At 41.4% G+C, this 15,697-nt stretch overlaps 1 protein-coding gene across 4 annotated transcripts in view; it reads left to right on the forward strand.

Annotated features, from left to right (window-relative positions):
• The first annotated feature begins 176 nt into the window (after nt 1–176).
• LOC307191386 (UPF0415 protein C7orf25 homolog) overlaps nt 177–15,697 on the forward strand; it is a 248,275-nt gene continuing 232,754 nt past the window's right edge. For 2 of the 4 annotated variants that reach the window (XR_013829740.1, XR_013829741.1), the window contains exons 1-2: nt 177–1,609; nt 15,374–15,447. Coding sequence is in view for 1 of the 4 variants with exons in the window: in XM_079931427.1 (XP_079787553.1) it covers nt 2,551–3,816 (1,266 nt within the window). In the remaining 3 variants the exon portion in view is untranslated. Of the gene's footprint in view, nt 1,610–2,529; nt 4,188–14,199; nt 14,332–15,373; nt 15,448–15,697 lie in introns of those variants that run through there. The other 2 variants (XM_079931427.1, XR_013829742.1) reach the window with 2 other exon arrangements.

Genomic DNA, 15,697 nt, shown 5'->3' on the forward strand with positions numbered 1-15,697 from the left:
GTTCTGCTTTCTGTTTCCTTTAGATTCCAAACAGAAAAATGTTTCGAAGTATTGTGTTTGTGAATCCCAAACCTACCTACTGGGGGATGCCGAATATCAGCACCTATAAGCCATTTCTCTGTGGTCTTTCATTTGCTCTGTTTCTCCAGAGAAAAAGGGTTTGAGGGAGAGGGTGATGAGAGGAGTGGGACAGGAGTGCCAGCGTTCCGTGAGGGGCAGAGAAGGGGCCGACAGCATTTTACTGTTCAGGACGAAAGCTTAAACTCTGTTCATAATGTGTCTGGAACCCCTCTGATTCCCTGTCTTCATAAACTCGACTTCCGCCTGGGGAAGGATGGGTAACTGTCCCAGCTCCACGGGACGGGAGAGAGGACTTGGTGTCTGTTCCTTACACAACATGTAAGCAATGCCCATTTTCAGCCCCTCCTCACCGCCTCCTTTCCTTCCAGGCATCTGTAGTCTACTAACTACTTCCGCAGAGAGGCTTCCTGGCTTCAAATAACCTCTCTCTGGCGGACTTAACTCTAAACCATATCTTTTAGGCTCAGAGGATTGAATAAATATGTTGAAAAGCACTTGGAACAATGCCTGCCACATAATAAGCATTGAATAAGTGTCATCATTGCTCTTTGTCTTGAAAAAATGTATCGACATATCTCATGTGCAATCATCTCTTGTTCTTTTTAGTCTTGTGGGTTTATTCCTTTCCTGTCGTTTAAGTAAGGTTTAGGAAAGGAGCAGGCAGACATAGGCTTAATTTTAAAGTCCTCTTAAAATTTTAAAGTTAGCCTTACTTTATGGGTGACTCTGGACACTCTACTAAAGCTAATATCAATTTCCCAGCCCTTCAGAAGCCAGCCACCAATCGTTTGCCCTCTTCAGAAAGGCAGCGCGTCTCTAATGACACTTTCTAATGGAGAGCCCGTGGTGGCGCAGTGGCAAGTGCTTTGGGGTGGGGTCAGAAATCCCAGCTACAGCACTTAACAGCTGTGAAACCTTTGACAAACCTCTCCAGCCAGTTTTCTGTTAAAATGAGCCAAACTTTTTCTAAGACGACAACCAGTGTCTGGCACTCGTAGGGGTTTGAGCTTGATGGCAAAACGGTGTACTTGACCCGCGGAGAGGAGGTGGGCGCGATCGGGAGGTTTTCTCCACCAAAATGCACCGACTGCCGCCCCAGGCAAAGTCTAACCATGATTAGATGCTAGGATACGGGTTCAGCCTGCCTGGCACGCTGGGGATCGAGCGGCTGGTGCCCCAGTGGGAGATCATCTTTCCTGGGGCCAGGCGGTCGCGCGCCCCGCGCTCGCCTCGCGGCGGGAGTAGAAGAAGCCTCTTCCCTTAACAAACATGGCCGCCGCGCTAGCGTCAGCCCCGCTCTGGAGGCCGCGCTGCCGCCTGGGAATAGCGGGCTCGGCGTCACCCGGCGCGGGGCCACGTGACGCGGGAAAAGCCCGAGGCGGCGGGGCTGGCGCAGGCGGAGCTCGCGCCAGCGGAGCAGCAGCTGAGGCCCGAGTGGGGAAGGGGCTGCCCAGTGAGGTTACTCGACGGGTCCCGGCCTCGCGCGCACGTGCCCGCCTGCTCGCGCTCGCAGTCTTGGGCGCTGACGGTGAGGAGCCGGGGAACGGGCGAGGGGGTGGGGGAGCCGGGCGCCCCTTCCGAGGCCGGGAGGGGGTTGGGCCGGGTCGGCGGGTCGGGTGGCGGGCGCCGAGCCGCCGAGCGCTCTCTGCCCGCGCCTCCGTCCCGGCGCTGGCCGTGGGGCCTCTTGGAGCCCGCGCCTGCCCGACGGGGCCAGCGGTGCAGGTGGACCGAGCAGGGCCGGATGCCCGCCCGGAAGGCCCCGCCGACCTCAGGCCCGCCCGCCCGGGCCGCCGCGGGCTGCTCCGTGGAGTTTATCTTAGGGTGTTTTCCTCGGAGTGGGTGCGGGGGCCGAGTTGGTGGGCGCCTTCGGTCTTTAGAAATGGGCTGGGTTGACGTCACATGCAGGTACGAGGCGGTCTGGATTCCTGGGCGTGTGTACCGTGTGCCCCTGGGAAAACGAGGCAGCAGGTTGAAGGAGACCCACTCATGGAAGGTTAGCGTGGTCAATTGAGGAGAGAGTCTCCTGTTTTGGACAGTTTGTTCACCAGCTAGTCTGTGTGGATACATTTATCTTAATCATTTTTATGTTGACCCTTCCACTAAAATTTCTCGACAACCGAACAGTAAGGCTGCTTATAAGGGAATTCCTTATGTAGCAGGTTGCCAGCCCCCTGCGTTTTATCCTAACCCGGGATATACTGTGGATCCCATGACCTTCAAGCTGAAGAAATGAAGGCGCAAAGAGTGTTAGAACCCAGCGGACGTAAGGAGCAGTTCAGAAGTCTAGCTATCATCCTTTCCTTAGCTCTCAGAGGAGGGAGTCACTCCAGAATCAGACACACAGAATCCCAGGTTCATAGACCCGGCCTCCATAATCTTTGTGGTCCGAATGAAGTCTTAGAATCCTGAGTGGAGAATTGCTTGCGGTTGATTTGTTTCTTTTCATAGGAAAGGCATAATGCTGTCAGCATGTCTGCACACTCCATGCTTTGTGAGCGGATCGCCATAGCCAAGGAACTGATGAAGAGAGCAGAGTCACTCTCCAGGTCGAGAAAAGGTGGCATCGAAGGTAGTGCCAAGCTGTGCAGCAAACTGAAGGCAGAATTAAAATTCCTACAGAAGGTAGAAGCTGGGAAAGTAGCCATTAAGGAGTCCCATTTACAGAGCACTAACCTGACACACCTAAGAGCCATCGTGGAATCGGCAGAAAACCTGGAAGATGTGGTCAGCGTTCTCCATGTATTTGGTTACACAGACACCTTGGGTGAAAAGCAGACCCTTGTGGTGGATGTCGTTGCCAATGGTGGTCATACCTGGGTGAAAGCCATTGGCCGGAAGGCTGAAGCTCTGCATAACATTTGGCTGGGCCGGGGCCAGTATGGCGACAAAAGCATCGTTGAGCAGGCTGAAGACTTCCTCCAGGCCAGTCACCAGCAGCCGGTGCAGTACAGCAACCCTCACATCGTCTTCGCATTTTACAACAGTGTCTCCAGCCCCATGGCCGAGAAGCTGAAAGAAATGGGTGTATCTGTGAGGGGAGACATAGTAGCCGTGAACTCTCTGTTAGAGTCGCGTGAAGAGCTCCAGGCCAGCGAGAGCGAATCAGACGATGATGGCCCCGAACTTTTGCGGGTGACCAGAGTAGACCGAGAAAACATCCTAGCCAGTGTCGCGTTTCCAACGGAGATCAAGGTTGACGTGTGCACAAGAGCCAACCTGGACATTACTACTCTAATCACATATGTATCCGCCCTCAGCTACGGAGGCTGCCGCTTTATCTTCAGAGAAAAAGTGCTCACCGAACAAGCAGAGCAAGAGAGGAAAGAGCAGGTTCTGCCACAGCTGGAGGCATTTATGAAGGACAAGGAGTTGTTTGCCTGCGAATCTGCCGTCAAGGACTTTCAGTCTATCCTAGATACCTTAGGAGGACCCGGGGAGAGAGAGCGGGCTGCTATGCTAATTAAGCGAATTAACGTGGTCCCAGACCAGCCTTCTGAGCGTGCCTTGAAACTAGTGTCCAGTTCAAAAATCAATAGCCGCTCATTAACGATTTTTGGGACAGGAGACACCCTAAAAGCCATCACAATGACTGCCAATAGTGGTTTTGTCAGAGCTGCCAACAACCAGGGTGTTAAGTTCAGTGTGTTTATCCATCAGCCCAGAGCACTCACTGAGAGCAAAGAGGCCCTAGCTACCCCCTTACCAAAAGACTGCACAACTGACAACCAACACTGATGATATCCTTTAAATACTGTCATGGGAATAAGTTATTTATACCAAAGGCTGTGTCTTCCCATTCTTAATTGGAAAAAAAAAAAAGGTCTATAGTAAAAATAATGCTCTTTAATACTCTTTAGAGCTCTTAAACCAGTCAGGTTGACTGTCTCATCTATAAGGTATATAACCTAAAGTAGGAAAAAAGCACAAGAGGCAACCTTATTTATCAAACTGGCTACATTATAATTAGAACAGAAATACATCTGTGTAAGGCTTGTAGCTGTATCACGGTATTTTGATTTGTTTCATTCAGTAGGGCTATCACTCCCCTAATGGTAACCGCCTCTCTTGGACTGTGGCTACGTGGCATCTTGCATTAAATATCTGGAGAAACCTCTGAAGCTTGTTTTTCATTGTATTGATTTAGCAATCGATATGGGTTGAGGCTGGGAGGTAATAGTTTTCAATGAATTTTAGATTCCAAAGTTATGGCTGTTACTGAAAAGATACTTATTTGATTGCTATCTGTCAGGTGCAGTCTGGTGGTTACGTTTACAAAGAGGACATTAATATAGAAGGAAATAAAGGGAATTCTGATCATGGGAGTCCCATGAATCTCTTGATACACCATCGTGAGAAGATAGACAACAGTCACACTACTACAAACCTGAGGTGTTTAAGGTTAAATATTTATTTGAATATATTGAAAATTATATAAAATAATAGGTTTTACTTTTAAATATAAATGGCCCCCACATTAGCAGTATTTGGATTATGAATACTCCTTTTCCCATTCCTTTTGCAAGTGGGAAGGGACAGCTGCATTATTACGTCTCTCTCGTGAAACAGTGGCAGGGAGATTCCGTGCCTGTTTCATGACACAGTTGTAATTAAAAAGAAAATTTTATGTCCGTATTGTGCTAGGTGTTTCATGAACGTGCGGTGAGGACAAATTAGCAAAGTAGGTACGTATTCACATTTAAAAAATTGGGAATTGAGTCTTAAAGCTGAAGTATTAACTTGTGCTGAGTGTAGGAGCCATTATTAGACCTTGATTCTGTGTTCTCACAGCCTGGCCTTTCCACTGAGCCAGCCCCTCTTCTGTGAGTAGGGAAACTTCAGTTTCCAGCCACAGTGTTGAGACGGTGGAACTTGATTGTCAGGGCCCATGAAATGAAATGCAAAATTACGTGTATGGGGCGGGGGGTTTCTCCTGGGAGAGATTCTATTACTAACTCAACACATTTCCTAGGGGAAAAGGCTGTGATTGGGGCTCCAAGTTAGTGTGGAGAGGTAGATTTAACTTTCACTGGAGCAGAAATTGTCTAGTGTTAGAAATTCGGCTTAGGCCTTTATTAAAGTACTAATTACTTGGTACTATTATGTACCAAGCATTATAACAGTTATTGGTATAAAAGATGAATAATTGTTCTTTGGTCTAAGGGGTTCTTCATCTGAAATGGAAGGAAACAATTGAAGTATAATTAATGAACTAAATTTTCTAAAAGAGTTACGTTTAAAAGACTGGGAACAGAGTAAGGGAGTAAATTCGTGCTATGGGGACAGGAAGTCAGAGAGGCAGTGACCTCTGAGGGGTTGGGTGTGAGACTCAACAGGAAGTGTACAGGGAGTGGATTGGAAAGGTACCGAAGTGTGAATATGAGGGCCTGTTCAGAGACAGGGCTCATGTGGACAGTTTATAAAACTGGAAGTGAAGTAGAAAAGCAGGCAAAGTTCTCTGAAGAGTTTGGCATTAGAGAGCCATTGGCCATTTTTAAGAAAGGATGGGTCATGATCAAATCTCTTAGTAAAACGAAGACCTGTAGTGTAGAAGAAGAATTAATGGAAGGAAAGATAGGATTATAATGATAGCTAGTACAATATGGTGGAATGTAGTATATGCTGGGTGTGTTCAAGGCAGAATTGATGTGATACTCATTCATTTAATAAACATGTATCAAGTTCCTGTCATGTCAAACACAGTTTGCCATAGAGCAATATAGTTGCAGGTATCAAACAGGAAATATTACTGATACTTAAAGTGAAACCAAGCTGAATCACTTCCAAATGAGGGGCAAGGGTGGAGAATACATGTGGTCCGTATAAGAGAAGACAAGTCAAAAGAATTCTCAAGGGAAGCATAAAAACCAGAAAGTACAACATAAGAGAGCTGTAAGACCAAGAAAGATATAAAACAGCTTTGGAGAAGCTATAATTTCCCTAATTAATTACAGGGAAATATACAATAGCTAGATACTATTTTGATAAGTTTAGACATCTCAGTGAAACAGATGATATTCTTAGGAAATAGGAGTTAAAATTGAGGAAGAACTAGAATACCTATTTAACCCATAGTCCTTGAGAAGATTGTTCAAGTAGTTAATTAACGACCTCCAAAAAATGTCCAGGTCCAATTAACTTCTTTAGGTAAGTTTTTGCTTACATTTAAATATCAAATAATCTCCTTGCTCTAAAAAATTATGTGGGCAAACTGAATCTGACACATAAGTATCATGCCAATTCTGCCCTAAACAACTTGGGGTGATGAAAATGTTTTGGAACTATATGATAGAGATGGTAGTTACACAACATTATGAATGTACTAAATTTTTCGCTTTAAGTCAATTAATTTTATGTTTTGTGGATTTCACCTCAATTAAAAAAAAACAGTACCCCTAAGTGGGGTGGAAATATTTAGCATGGTAAGATGTGATGTTCCATTTACTCGCCCTCCCCTACCCCCAAATGAGAACTTGGGCTGCTCCTGCTTGAGGACAGGGTCCTGTGGAGGTGTGCAGCCTGGGAGCTGTATCTTAATTTGTGTAATTGCAAGCTGGTTGTCTCAGATCATTACTGTATTGGGAATGTTTTGAAATTCATTTTGTGGAATATAGGCATGATTCTGATACTAAAACAAGATATCCTAAAAAAGAAAGCTGCCTGAAAATTTCAATCCCAGGCAAAGAACACCTCACCCTGTGAGAATCTTGTTTGCCAGAGGATAAAAGACAGAGACGATCCCCCCAACTTAAATATTAATTAATATTGCTGCAATAAAATTGGAGGCAGGAGGCTTACTTTGAGGTAAAGAGGTAACCCCAAGACTCCTCCCTGCATGAAACCGGAATCTTGGAAAGGCTGGAGTCCCTGAGAAAAAGGATCTTGTAAACACTGCCCAGGGTGACAGCAAGGAAATGTGACTCCAGTGGCTCTGAGTGGAAGAAAAAGAGCCTGAGGGATGTCAAGTCCAGACTCTGCTCTGCTAGGAGCGTCATGGGGAAGACCCAGGCGTGTGAAATTAGTATAAAAATGGGTCCCAGGTAAGTACTATAGTTCAGATACCTCACAGAAACACTCATGGCATCATTCGTGACTTGTGGGACACTTCAGTTTCCCAAGCTTCACAGAGTCCAATGGAAATGAAGCTTTGCTTGGATGGGCTTTCAGTGAGACATTGTGAAATCATGTGAGGAAATCTTCCACCACCAGTGAGTCAGCAGCACAAAGTTCCTCAACAACTTAAGATCATAGTAAAATAATCTGATAAATAATATAAATAAATATGGAGGGTTTGACGTGTTCCCCACGTGTATTATTAAAAAAAAAAAGAGGAATGAGTCAAAGAGGCAGATAGAGGCTAAAATACCATCTGTGACAAAACACTGCGTGTAGCTAAGATGGAGGATGTGGTTTATATCTGCAGAAGGTGGGCTGAACCCCAGAATTAGGCAGATGCTACCCACCCAGGCACAAGTAGTGCTGGGCGTGTGATGGGAGAGCACGTCTGGTGCAGAGGACACCTCACTTGTGGGAAGCTTGTTCCCAACAGGAAAAGGGCAGAGCTGAGCAGAGCATCCCAGGTGGTCCAATAAATGACTCTGTGTCCCCAGAAGGGGAGAAGGGCCAGGAGTGCACTGTGGGGAAGACCTCCCCCGACCTGGCATCGTGGAATCAGAAATCTGTCTCCATATAAATAAAAAATGTTTTAAGAAGGTAAAATAAAGTATAGAAACCATAAGGAGAGAATACAGGCAATCGGGAGTTCTAGTAATAGAGAAAGCCTCACTAAAATGAGAAGTTCAGAAAAAACTTCAAAAACGTCAATCAGACAAAACTAAAGAAAAGATTCTGAACTGAAACATAGCTCTTAATAAATTTCCCAGAATGCAGCAAAGAAGTAAAAGGATGGGAAATCCGAGAGGCTGAGACCTGGAGGACAAATAGTGAGGTCCACAAAGGTCACAGCAGACAGCAGGAGCCTGCACACTGCACCTGGTCCAAGTTCTCCCTGCCTTTGCCTGCCTGTCCTGTAGGGGCTGGAAGCACCCACATCCTTGCTCTCTTAGCCTGAAATCCTTGACGGTGAGACCCGGGGCAAGTCTGTTAGTTCTGCCTCCTCTTCCTTCCATCTTTTTCCTGATTTGACTTGGGCAATGGCCAGGCTTGCCCCGTGGAGGAATGCTAGCTAGTGCGCCGAGGAAACAGTAGAGTCGGGGAAATCACCATTTTGTGACAGAATAAATGATTTTATAAGGATGAGAGGAAGGCCGAGGGAACGTCACAGACTCTGGTGCTGACGTCAGCTTCCCTCAGGACTTCTTGCTGAGAGAAAATATAAAACCCCGATTTATTTAAGCCACTGGAGTTGGCTTTTCCTTTCGTGTATTAGGAAATATTTCTAACTGCCATTATGGTTTTTTGTCCCCAAAAGGAAGAATAGACAAAATGGGAGAGAAGCAATAAGTACAGTTTTCAAATGTACAGAAAAACAATTAGAGTACGAGCATTCATATACCCATCACCTCAGTTAAACAGGTGTTATTATTTTGCCCTATTTAAGTTTTTCTTTTGCTGAAATATTTTAAAATAAATTACAGACACCATGATGTTTTTACCTATACCTCCCTCAGTATTCAGTTCCAGAAAGAACATTTTTTTGCAAAACCATGATTCCATGAGCACACCTAAGAAAATTAGCAATAATTCTGAACATCATCTAATGCCCAGTTCATATTCTGATGTCAGGGGTTCTGTCTAACGAGGATCCAGTCAAACACTAGGCGTTACTTTTGGCTTTAATATTTCATAATTCTATTTTGATTTAACGCATAATCTCACTCTTTCATGACTTTGGCTTTTGAAGATACCAGGACTGTTGTCTTACAGGATATCCTATATTCTTGATTTGTCTAATTGTTTCTGGTGGTAAATTTTATTTCCTGTAAACTGGAAATGAGATCTAAAAGCTGGATTAAATATTTTATAGGTGATACTGTATTCTTCATGTGCATTACACCAGGGGTCATATCATATCTGGTTGTTCCACTGTTAGTAATGTTAAGTATTGTCCCTTTGAATAAAGTGGTGACAGCCAGAACTTTCCATTGTAAAGTGATGTTTTTCCCCTTGGGACTAGTAAATTAACTATGAAATAATACTTTTGCACTATGTGAATATTCAGTTCCCCATTGTCCTTTCACCTAATGATTTTAGCATGCATTAATCATTATAACCTGAATCAGTTATTTCGTTCAGAGTGACAAAATGGTGATTTTCCCACTTCTACCATTTCCTTTACACTTATTAGGTATCATTCTTCTATAAGGGTACCGAAAAGCTTTCCCTATGAGCTGGGGCCATTTTGTTGCTCTGAAATATAGTTTCTTCTTGAATGTCAGGGTATCCTTAATTCCTTTTCTCTAATTAATGGTTTTCAGAGTATGGGATTGGTATAATAGTCACCTTCAGTAACAGCAATGAAATTTTTGGAGGGAGATTCTATTTTCTGAGTACCATATTGGACTCATGAATTATTATATATTTAAATGTGCCCAAATCAATTACACTTCTTTTTTGTTACAATAATTTATTTCATTTTATTTTATTTTTTACTAATGATACCGAAAATTCGCCTCTGTATGCCGGCACCAAATTGAATCTCGGAGACAGAGTTTGGATGAAGTAGAAAGGAATAACTTTATTGCTTTTCCAGGCAAAGGCGGGCTAATGCCCTCAAAACAGTGCGTCCCAAGCCAGGGGGGTTTGTGGGGAGTATTATAGTCAAGGAGCAGGGCTGCTGATAAGGATCAGGGTGCTTGCAAGGCCTGCAATTCCTTCAATCCAGAGGTCATCTGGCTTCAGGTGGTTTTGTGATGGGCTTCTGTGACCTTCTCTCTGGAATGAAGAATGCTTCATTAAGTAGGTAACATCTTCCATTTGGTGGGGGGTTTAGTTCTGCAGAAGAGCTCAAAGATAGTGTTAGGTATCCTTGAGGTAGTGTTAGGTATTCCTTGAGGAGGAACCAGGACCCTGTCCCAAAGGTATCCTTGAGGTAGTGTTAGGTATCCCTTGAGGAGGAACCAGGACCCTGTCTCAAAGGTATCCTTGAAGTAGTGTTAGGTAATCCCTTGAGGAGGAACCAGGACCCTGTTCCAAAGGTATCCTTGAGGTAGTATTAAGTATCCCTTGAGGGGAACCAGGACCCTGCCCCAAGGCTGCATGCTTGTTTCTTGACTGCTCCTCCCTTGTCTCCTCAACCCCTCACTACTCTGACTGACAACTATTTGAACCTGCCCTTTGGAAATTAGGGAAGGTCACGGAGGCTGAAGGAAGCCTACTTCATACAAATAAGAAACAGGGGACATGGAAGGACTTGTGCAGGGGATATGGAAAGACTTTTGTGCCCAGGAGCCCCACAGGGTCCTGATCAATTTCACTAAGACTTTATGTTTTTTTAGAGAAATTTTAGGTTCACAGCAAAATTGAGAGGGTAAAGATACAGAGATCAATAAAGTACGGAGATTTCCCATAGCTGGCTGACCCTTGAACAATGCAGGGGTTTGGGTGCTGAGCCCCAAGCAATCAAAAATGTACGTATAACTTTATAGTCAGCACTATGTATAGGCAGTTCCACATCCAAGCATTCAACCGATTGCAGATGGTGTAGTACTGCAGTTCCTATTTATTGAAAAAAATCTGCATATAAGTGGACCTGTGCAGTTCAAACCTGTGTTGTTCCAGGATTAACATACTCTCTGAACTCCATACGCACAGCCCCCCCATTATCATCCCCCACCAGTGTGGTACATCTGCTACAATTAATGAACCTACAGTGACATGTCATAATTGCCCAAAGTCCATAGTTCATATTACTGTTCACTCTTGGTGTTGCACATTTTATGAGTTTGGACAAATGTATCATGACATGTACTCATCATTATGGTATCAAAGAGTGTTTTCAGTGCCCTAAAAATCCTCTGTGCCTCACCTATTCATTCCTCCTTCCAACCTCCCCCAAACTCTTGGCAACCATTGATCTTTTTACTGCTTACATAGCTTTGCCTTTTCCAGAATGTTATATAATTGGAATCATCCAGGCTTTTCAGACTGGCTCCTTTCACATAGTATTAGGCATATAAGGTTCCTCCCTGTCTTTTCATGAGTTGATAGCGGGTTTCTTTTCAATGCTGAATAATATTCCATTGTCTGGATATACCACAGTTTATCCATTCATCTAGAGAAGGCCCTCTTCATTGCTTACCACTTTTGGCAATTATGAACTGAGCTGCTATAAACATCCATGTGTGGGTTTTTGTATGGACATAAATTTTCAACTCTTTTTGGCAGATACCAAAGAGTGTGATTGGTTCTCCCTTCAGGTCCATTAATATTTGCTTTGTATGTTTAGGTGACCCTATGTTGGGTGCATAAATATTTGCAAATGTCATGTCCTCTTGATATCATTATCATTATATAATGATTTTCTTTGTATCTTTTTACAGTCTTTGGCTTAAAGTTTATTTTGTCTTTTATGAGTATAGCTACCCTTGCTTTCTTTCATTTCCATTGGCATGGAATATATTTTTCCATGTCTTTACTTTCAATCTCTGTGTGTACTTAAAGCTGAACTGTGTCTCCTGTAGACAGCAAATAGTTTGGTCTTGATTTTCTGTTTGTTTGTTTGCTTTTATCCATTTAGCCACTGTATATATTTTAATTGGAGAACTTAGTACATTTATATTTAAAGTAATTATTATTAGGTATGAACTTAACTATTTCCATTTTGTTAATTTTTCTGACTGTAATTCCTTTTTCCTTTCTTCTTTCTTTGCTCTCTTCCTTTGTGATTGGTTGATTTTCTGTAGTAGTGTGCTTAGATTCCTTTCTCTTTATCATTTGTGTATCTAGTCTAGGTTTTTGCTTTGTGAATACTACACTGTTTTGATCACTGTAGCTTTTTTTTTTTTTTTTTTTTTTTTTGCGGTACGTGGGCCTCTCACTGTTGTGGCCTCTCCCGTTGCGGAGCACAGGCTCCAGACGCGTAGGCTCAGCAGCCATGGCTCACGGGCCTAGCCACTCCACGGCATGTGGGATCTTCCCGACCCGGGTCACGAACCTGTGTCCCCTGCATCGGCAGGCAAACTCTCAACCACTGCGCCACCAGGGAAGCCCTACTGTAGCTTTATAATAAGTATTGAAGTCAGGTAGTTTCAGTCCTCCAACTTTATTCTTCTTTAATATTTTGTTGTCTATTCTAGATCTTTTGCCTCTCTATATAAACTTTAGAATTGATTGTTGATATATGCAAAATAACTTGCTGGGATTTTGAATGAGATTGCATTAAATCTATAGATCAAGTTGAGATAAACTGATACCTTGACAATATTGAGTCTTCCTATCTATAAATATGGAACATCCCTCCATTTATTTAGATCTTTGATTTCATTCGTCAGTTTTGTAGTTTTCCTCATATAGATCTTTTGCATATTTTGTTAGATTTATACCTGAGTATTTAATTTTGGTGGGTGCTAATGTAAATGGTATTGTTTTTAATTTCAAATTCTACTTGTTCATTGATGAGATATAAGAAAGTGAATGACTTTTGTATATTAAAGTGTATCCTGATGTCTTGCTATAATCATTTATTATTTCCAGGAGATTTTTTTTTTTTTTTGCTAATCCTTTCAAATATTCTACATAGATGATCATGTCATCTGAGAAACAGGACAGTTTTATTTCTTCCTTCCCAGTCTGTATACCTTTTATTACCTTTTCTTATTTTACTGCATGAGCTAGGACTTCCAGTATGACATTGAAAAGAAGAGGATATATCCTTGGCTTGTTCCTGATCTTAGTGGGAACATTTTGAGTTTCTCATTATTAACTATGATGTTTGCTGTGGGATTTTTTGGCTCTTCTTTATCAAGTTGAGAAAGCTTCCCTCTGTTCCTAGTTTACTGAGAGTTTTTATCATAAATGGGTGTTAGATTTTGTTAAGTGCTTTTTCTGCACTTATTGATATAACCATGTGATTTTTCTTTTTTAGTGTATTGATAGATTATATTAATTGATTTTTGAATGGTGAACAAGCCTTGCACACCTGGGATAAATCCCACTTGGTCATTGTGTGTAATTCTTTTTAGATGTTGTTGGACTCAATTTGCTAATTTTTTGGAGGATATTTGCATTTGTGTTCATGAGAAATATTGGTTTGCAGTTTTCCTTCCTTATAATGTCTTTGTCTTTGTTTGGTATTAGGATAAAGGTGGCCTCATATAATGAGTTAGGAATTGTTCCATCTGCTTCTATCCTCCGAAAGATTGTAGAGAATTAGCATAATTTCTTCCGTCAGTGTTTGATAGAATTCACCAGTAAACCCATCTGGGCTGGGTGTTTTCTGTTTTGGAAGGTTATTAATTCTTGAAGCAATTTATTTTATATACATATGCCTATACATGTTGTCTGTTCTTCTTGTGAGAATTTTGACAGATTGTATCTTTCAAGGAATAGTCTATTTCATCTAGGTTATCACATTTGTGGCATAGAGTTGTTCACTGTGTTCATTTCTTACCTTTATGTCCATGGGTTCTGTAGTAATGTCTCCTCTTTCATCTCTGATATTAATTTGTGAACTCCTCCATTTTTTCTTAGTTAACCTGGCTAGAGGGATTGATTTTGTTGATCTTTTCAAATAGTCAGATTTTGGTTTTACTGATTTTTCTCTGTTGATTTCCTGTTTTCACTGTCATTGATTTCTGCTCTATTCTTATTTTTATTATTCTTTTTTAAATATAAATTTTGAGATCATTATAGATTCATGTGCTGTTGTAAGAATAATACAGACAGAATCCATGTACCCTTTACACAGTTCCCCCAATACTGTAGTAACATCTTGCAAAACTATAGTACAATAGCATAGTAAAATATAGAACATATCCATCACCACAGGATTTCTCATGTTGCCCTTTTATTATGCTTTTTGATGCTTAAGTTGTTCAAACTTTGGCCAGTAGGAACCCTTTTGACTTCCCTGTGTCTTTTTATGTAATTACATTATCTTCATTTTCTTGCTTTCTGGCAGAACGAGATGTCTCAAAATTACCTGTACTATTTTACCAGAGACCTGGAATCAGCTATTTCTTCAAGGAACCTTTAATAACCAATGGCATTTCAAAACAATATTCTGATGGCCAGAGCATCATTTCTCCTGGGCACTTTCAAAGCATAAAGATGAAAATGTTTACATGTTTCAAAGTAATTATATTGATGTCATCAAATTAAATCAACATTATAAGATTTTACTTAATATTAATTTCAAACTCTTTTCTCCTGCTCTGAAGATCTTTTCTTCCTAACAAGATTGCTTATTTGACTTATGCTACAATATACATTAAAAATTTCAAAATTCTATTATTACTGATTATAATAAAGTCACTAAATAAATGTGAGTATTTCTTTGTAGTTCTTGTCCTTATAGCCTATTAAAGAGGTATGGTTAAAGTACTGTTTTAAAGTCATGTAACTATTTTTTTTCCTTGCAGTGTTATGTTACTAATTACATATCTAGTTAGGTTCACTAGTATCAGTTTACTATTGATTTTAGAGTTTTAAAAATTAATTTTATTCTTTAAAATATGTAAACTTATGTGGTTCAAAAGTGAAAACTATATAAATGTGTCATCAGAAAAATATTGTTTCTATCTCTCTCTCTCACATCATTTCCCTCCACCCCAATAGAAACCCATTTTTATTCATTTCATGATTTTTTCCTTCCTTCATTCCTTCCTCCCCTTCTTCCTTGTCTCCCCTGTCCCCTCCCCTCAGTTCTCCTCCCCTTCCCCTCCCCTCCTTTCTATCCTTTCTCCCCTCTCTCTCTCCTTCTGCTATTTGGCTCTTGTTATTTTATTTTTTTAGCTTGAAATGATAAAATCTGTTTCCCAACACTTATTTACAAGTAAATCAAGGAAGTAATCATACTTTTTCCTTTCTTTTTTTCTCCTTTTTAAGTTGTGCTGTTTTTACTTTGTCAGGTAGTTTAATGTTTACATACTGTTCTTTCACCCTTATTCTCACCTTTGTTTTAGTCTTAGATCTTCAGTTAAATATATTTAATGCTCACTACTAATTTCCTTTTACCAGTTTTTCCAAGTATGAGCTTCCTCAAAAGGAGCTCATGGGTCATATCCCCTGAGTTTTTGCATGTTCAAAACTATTTTTCTGTAGCTTTGATATGTGAAGGAAGGTTGCTTGGATATAAAAGCCTCATTTCACACTCTCTTTTCTTGTTTTATTGTAGATGTTTCTCCATTATATTCCTGCGGTAAATGTTACTGTCAAGAAACCTGATGCCAACTTGATTTTCTTCCTTTGGTAAGTGATTTGGTCATTTTCCCTGGAGGTTCAGAAGATTTTTTCTATAAATTATAATAATTTCTTTGGTTATGACTTGGAGTCTGTTTTCATATATGTGCTATACCTTTTTAATATGTAGATTCGGTACTTCTATTTTTCAGGAAAGCTTTCTTAAATTATAGTTTTACGTATTCTAGTTCTTGTATTTCATTTTTCTTCTTCGGGTATTCTACTTATATTTGTGTTAGATTTGATTTGCATTCTTGTC

This window comes from Stenella coeruleoalba (genome assembly GCF_951394435.1).
Source record: "Stenella coeruleoalba genome assembly, chromosome: 9".
In the NCBI taxonomy this organism is placed as follows: domain Eukaryota; kingdom Metazoa; phylum Chordata; class Mammalia; order Artiodactyla; family Delphinidae; genus Stenella; species Stenella coeruleoalba.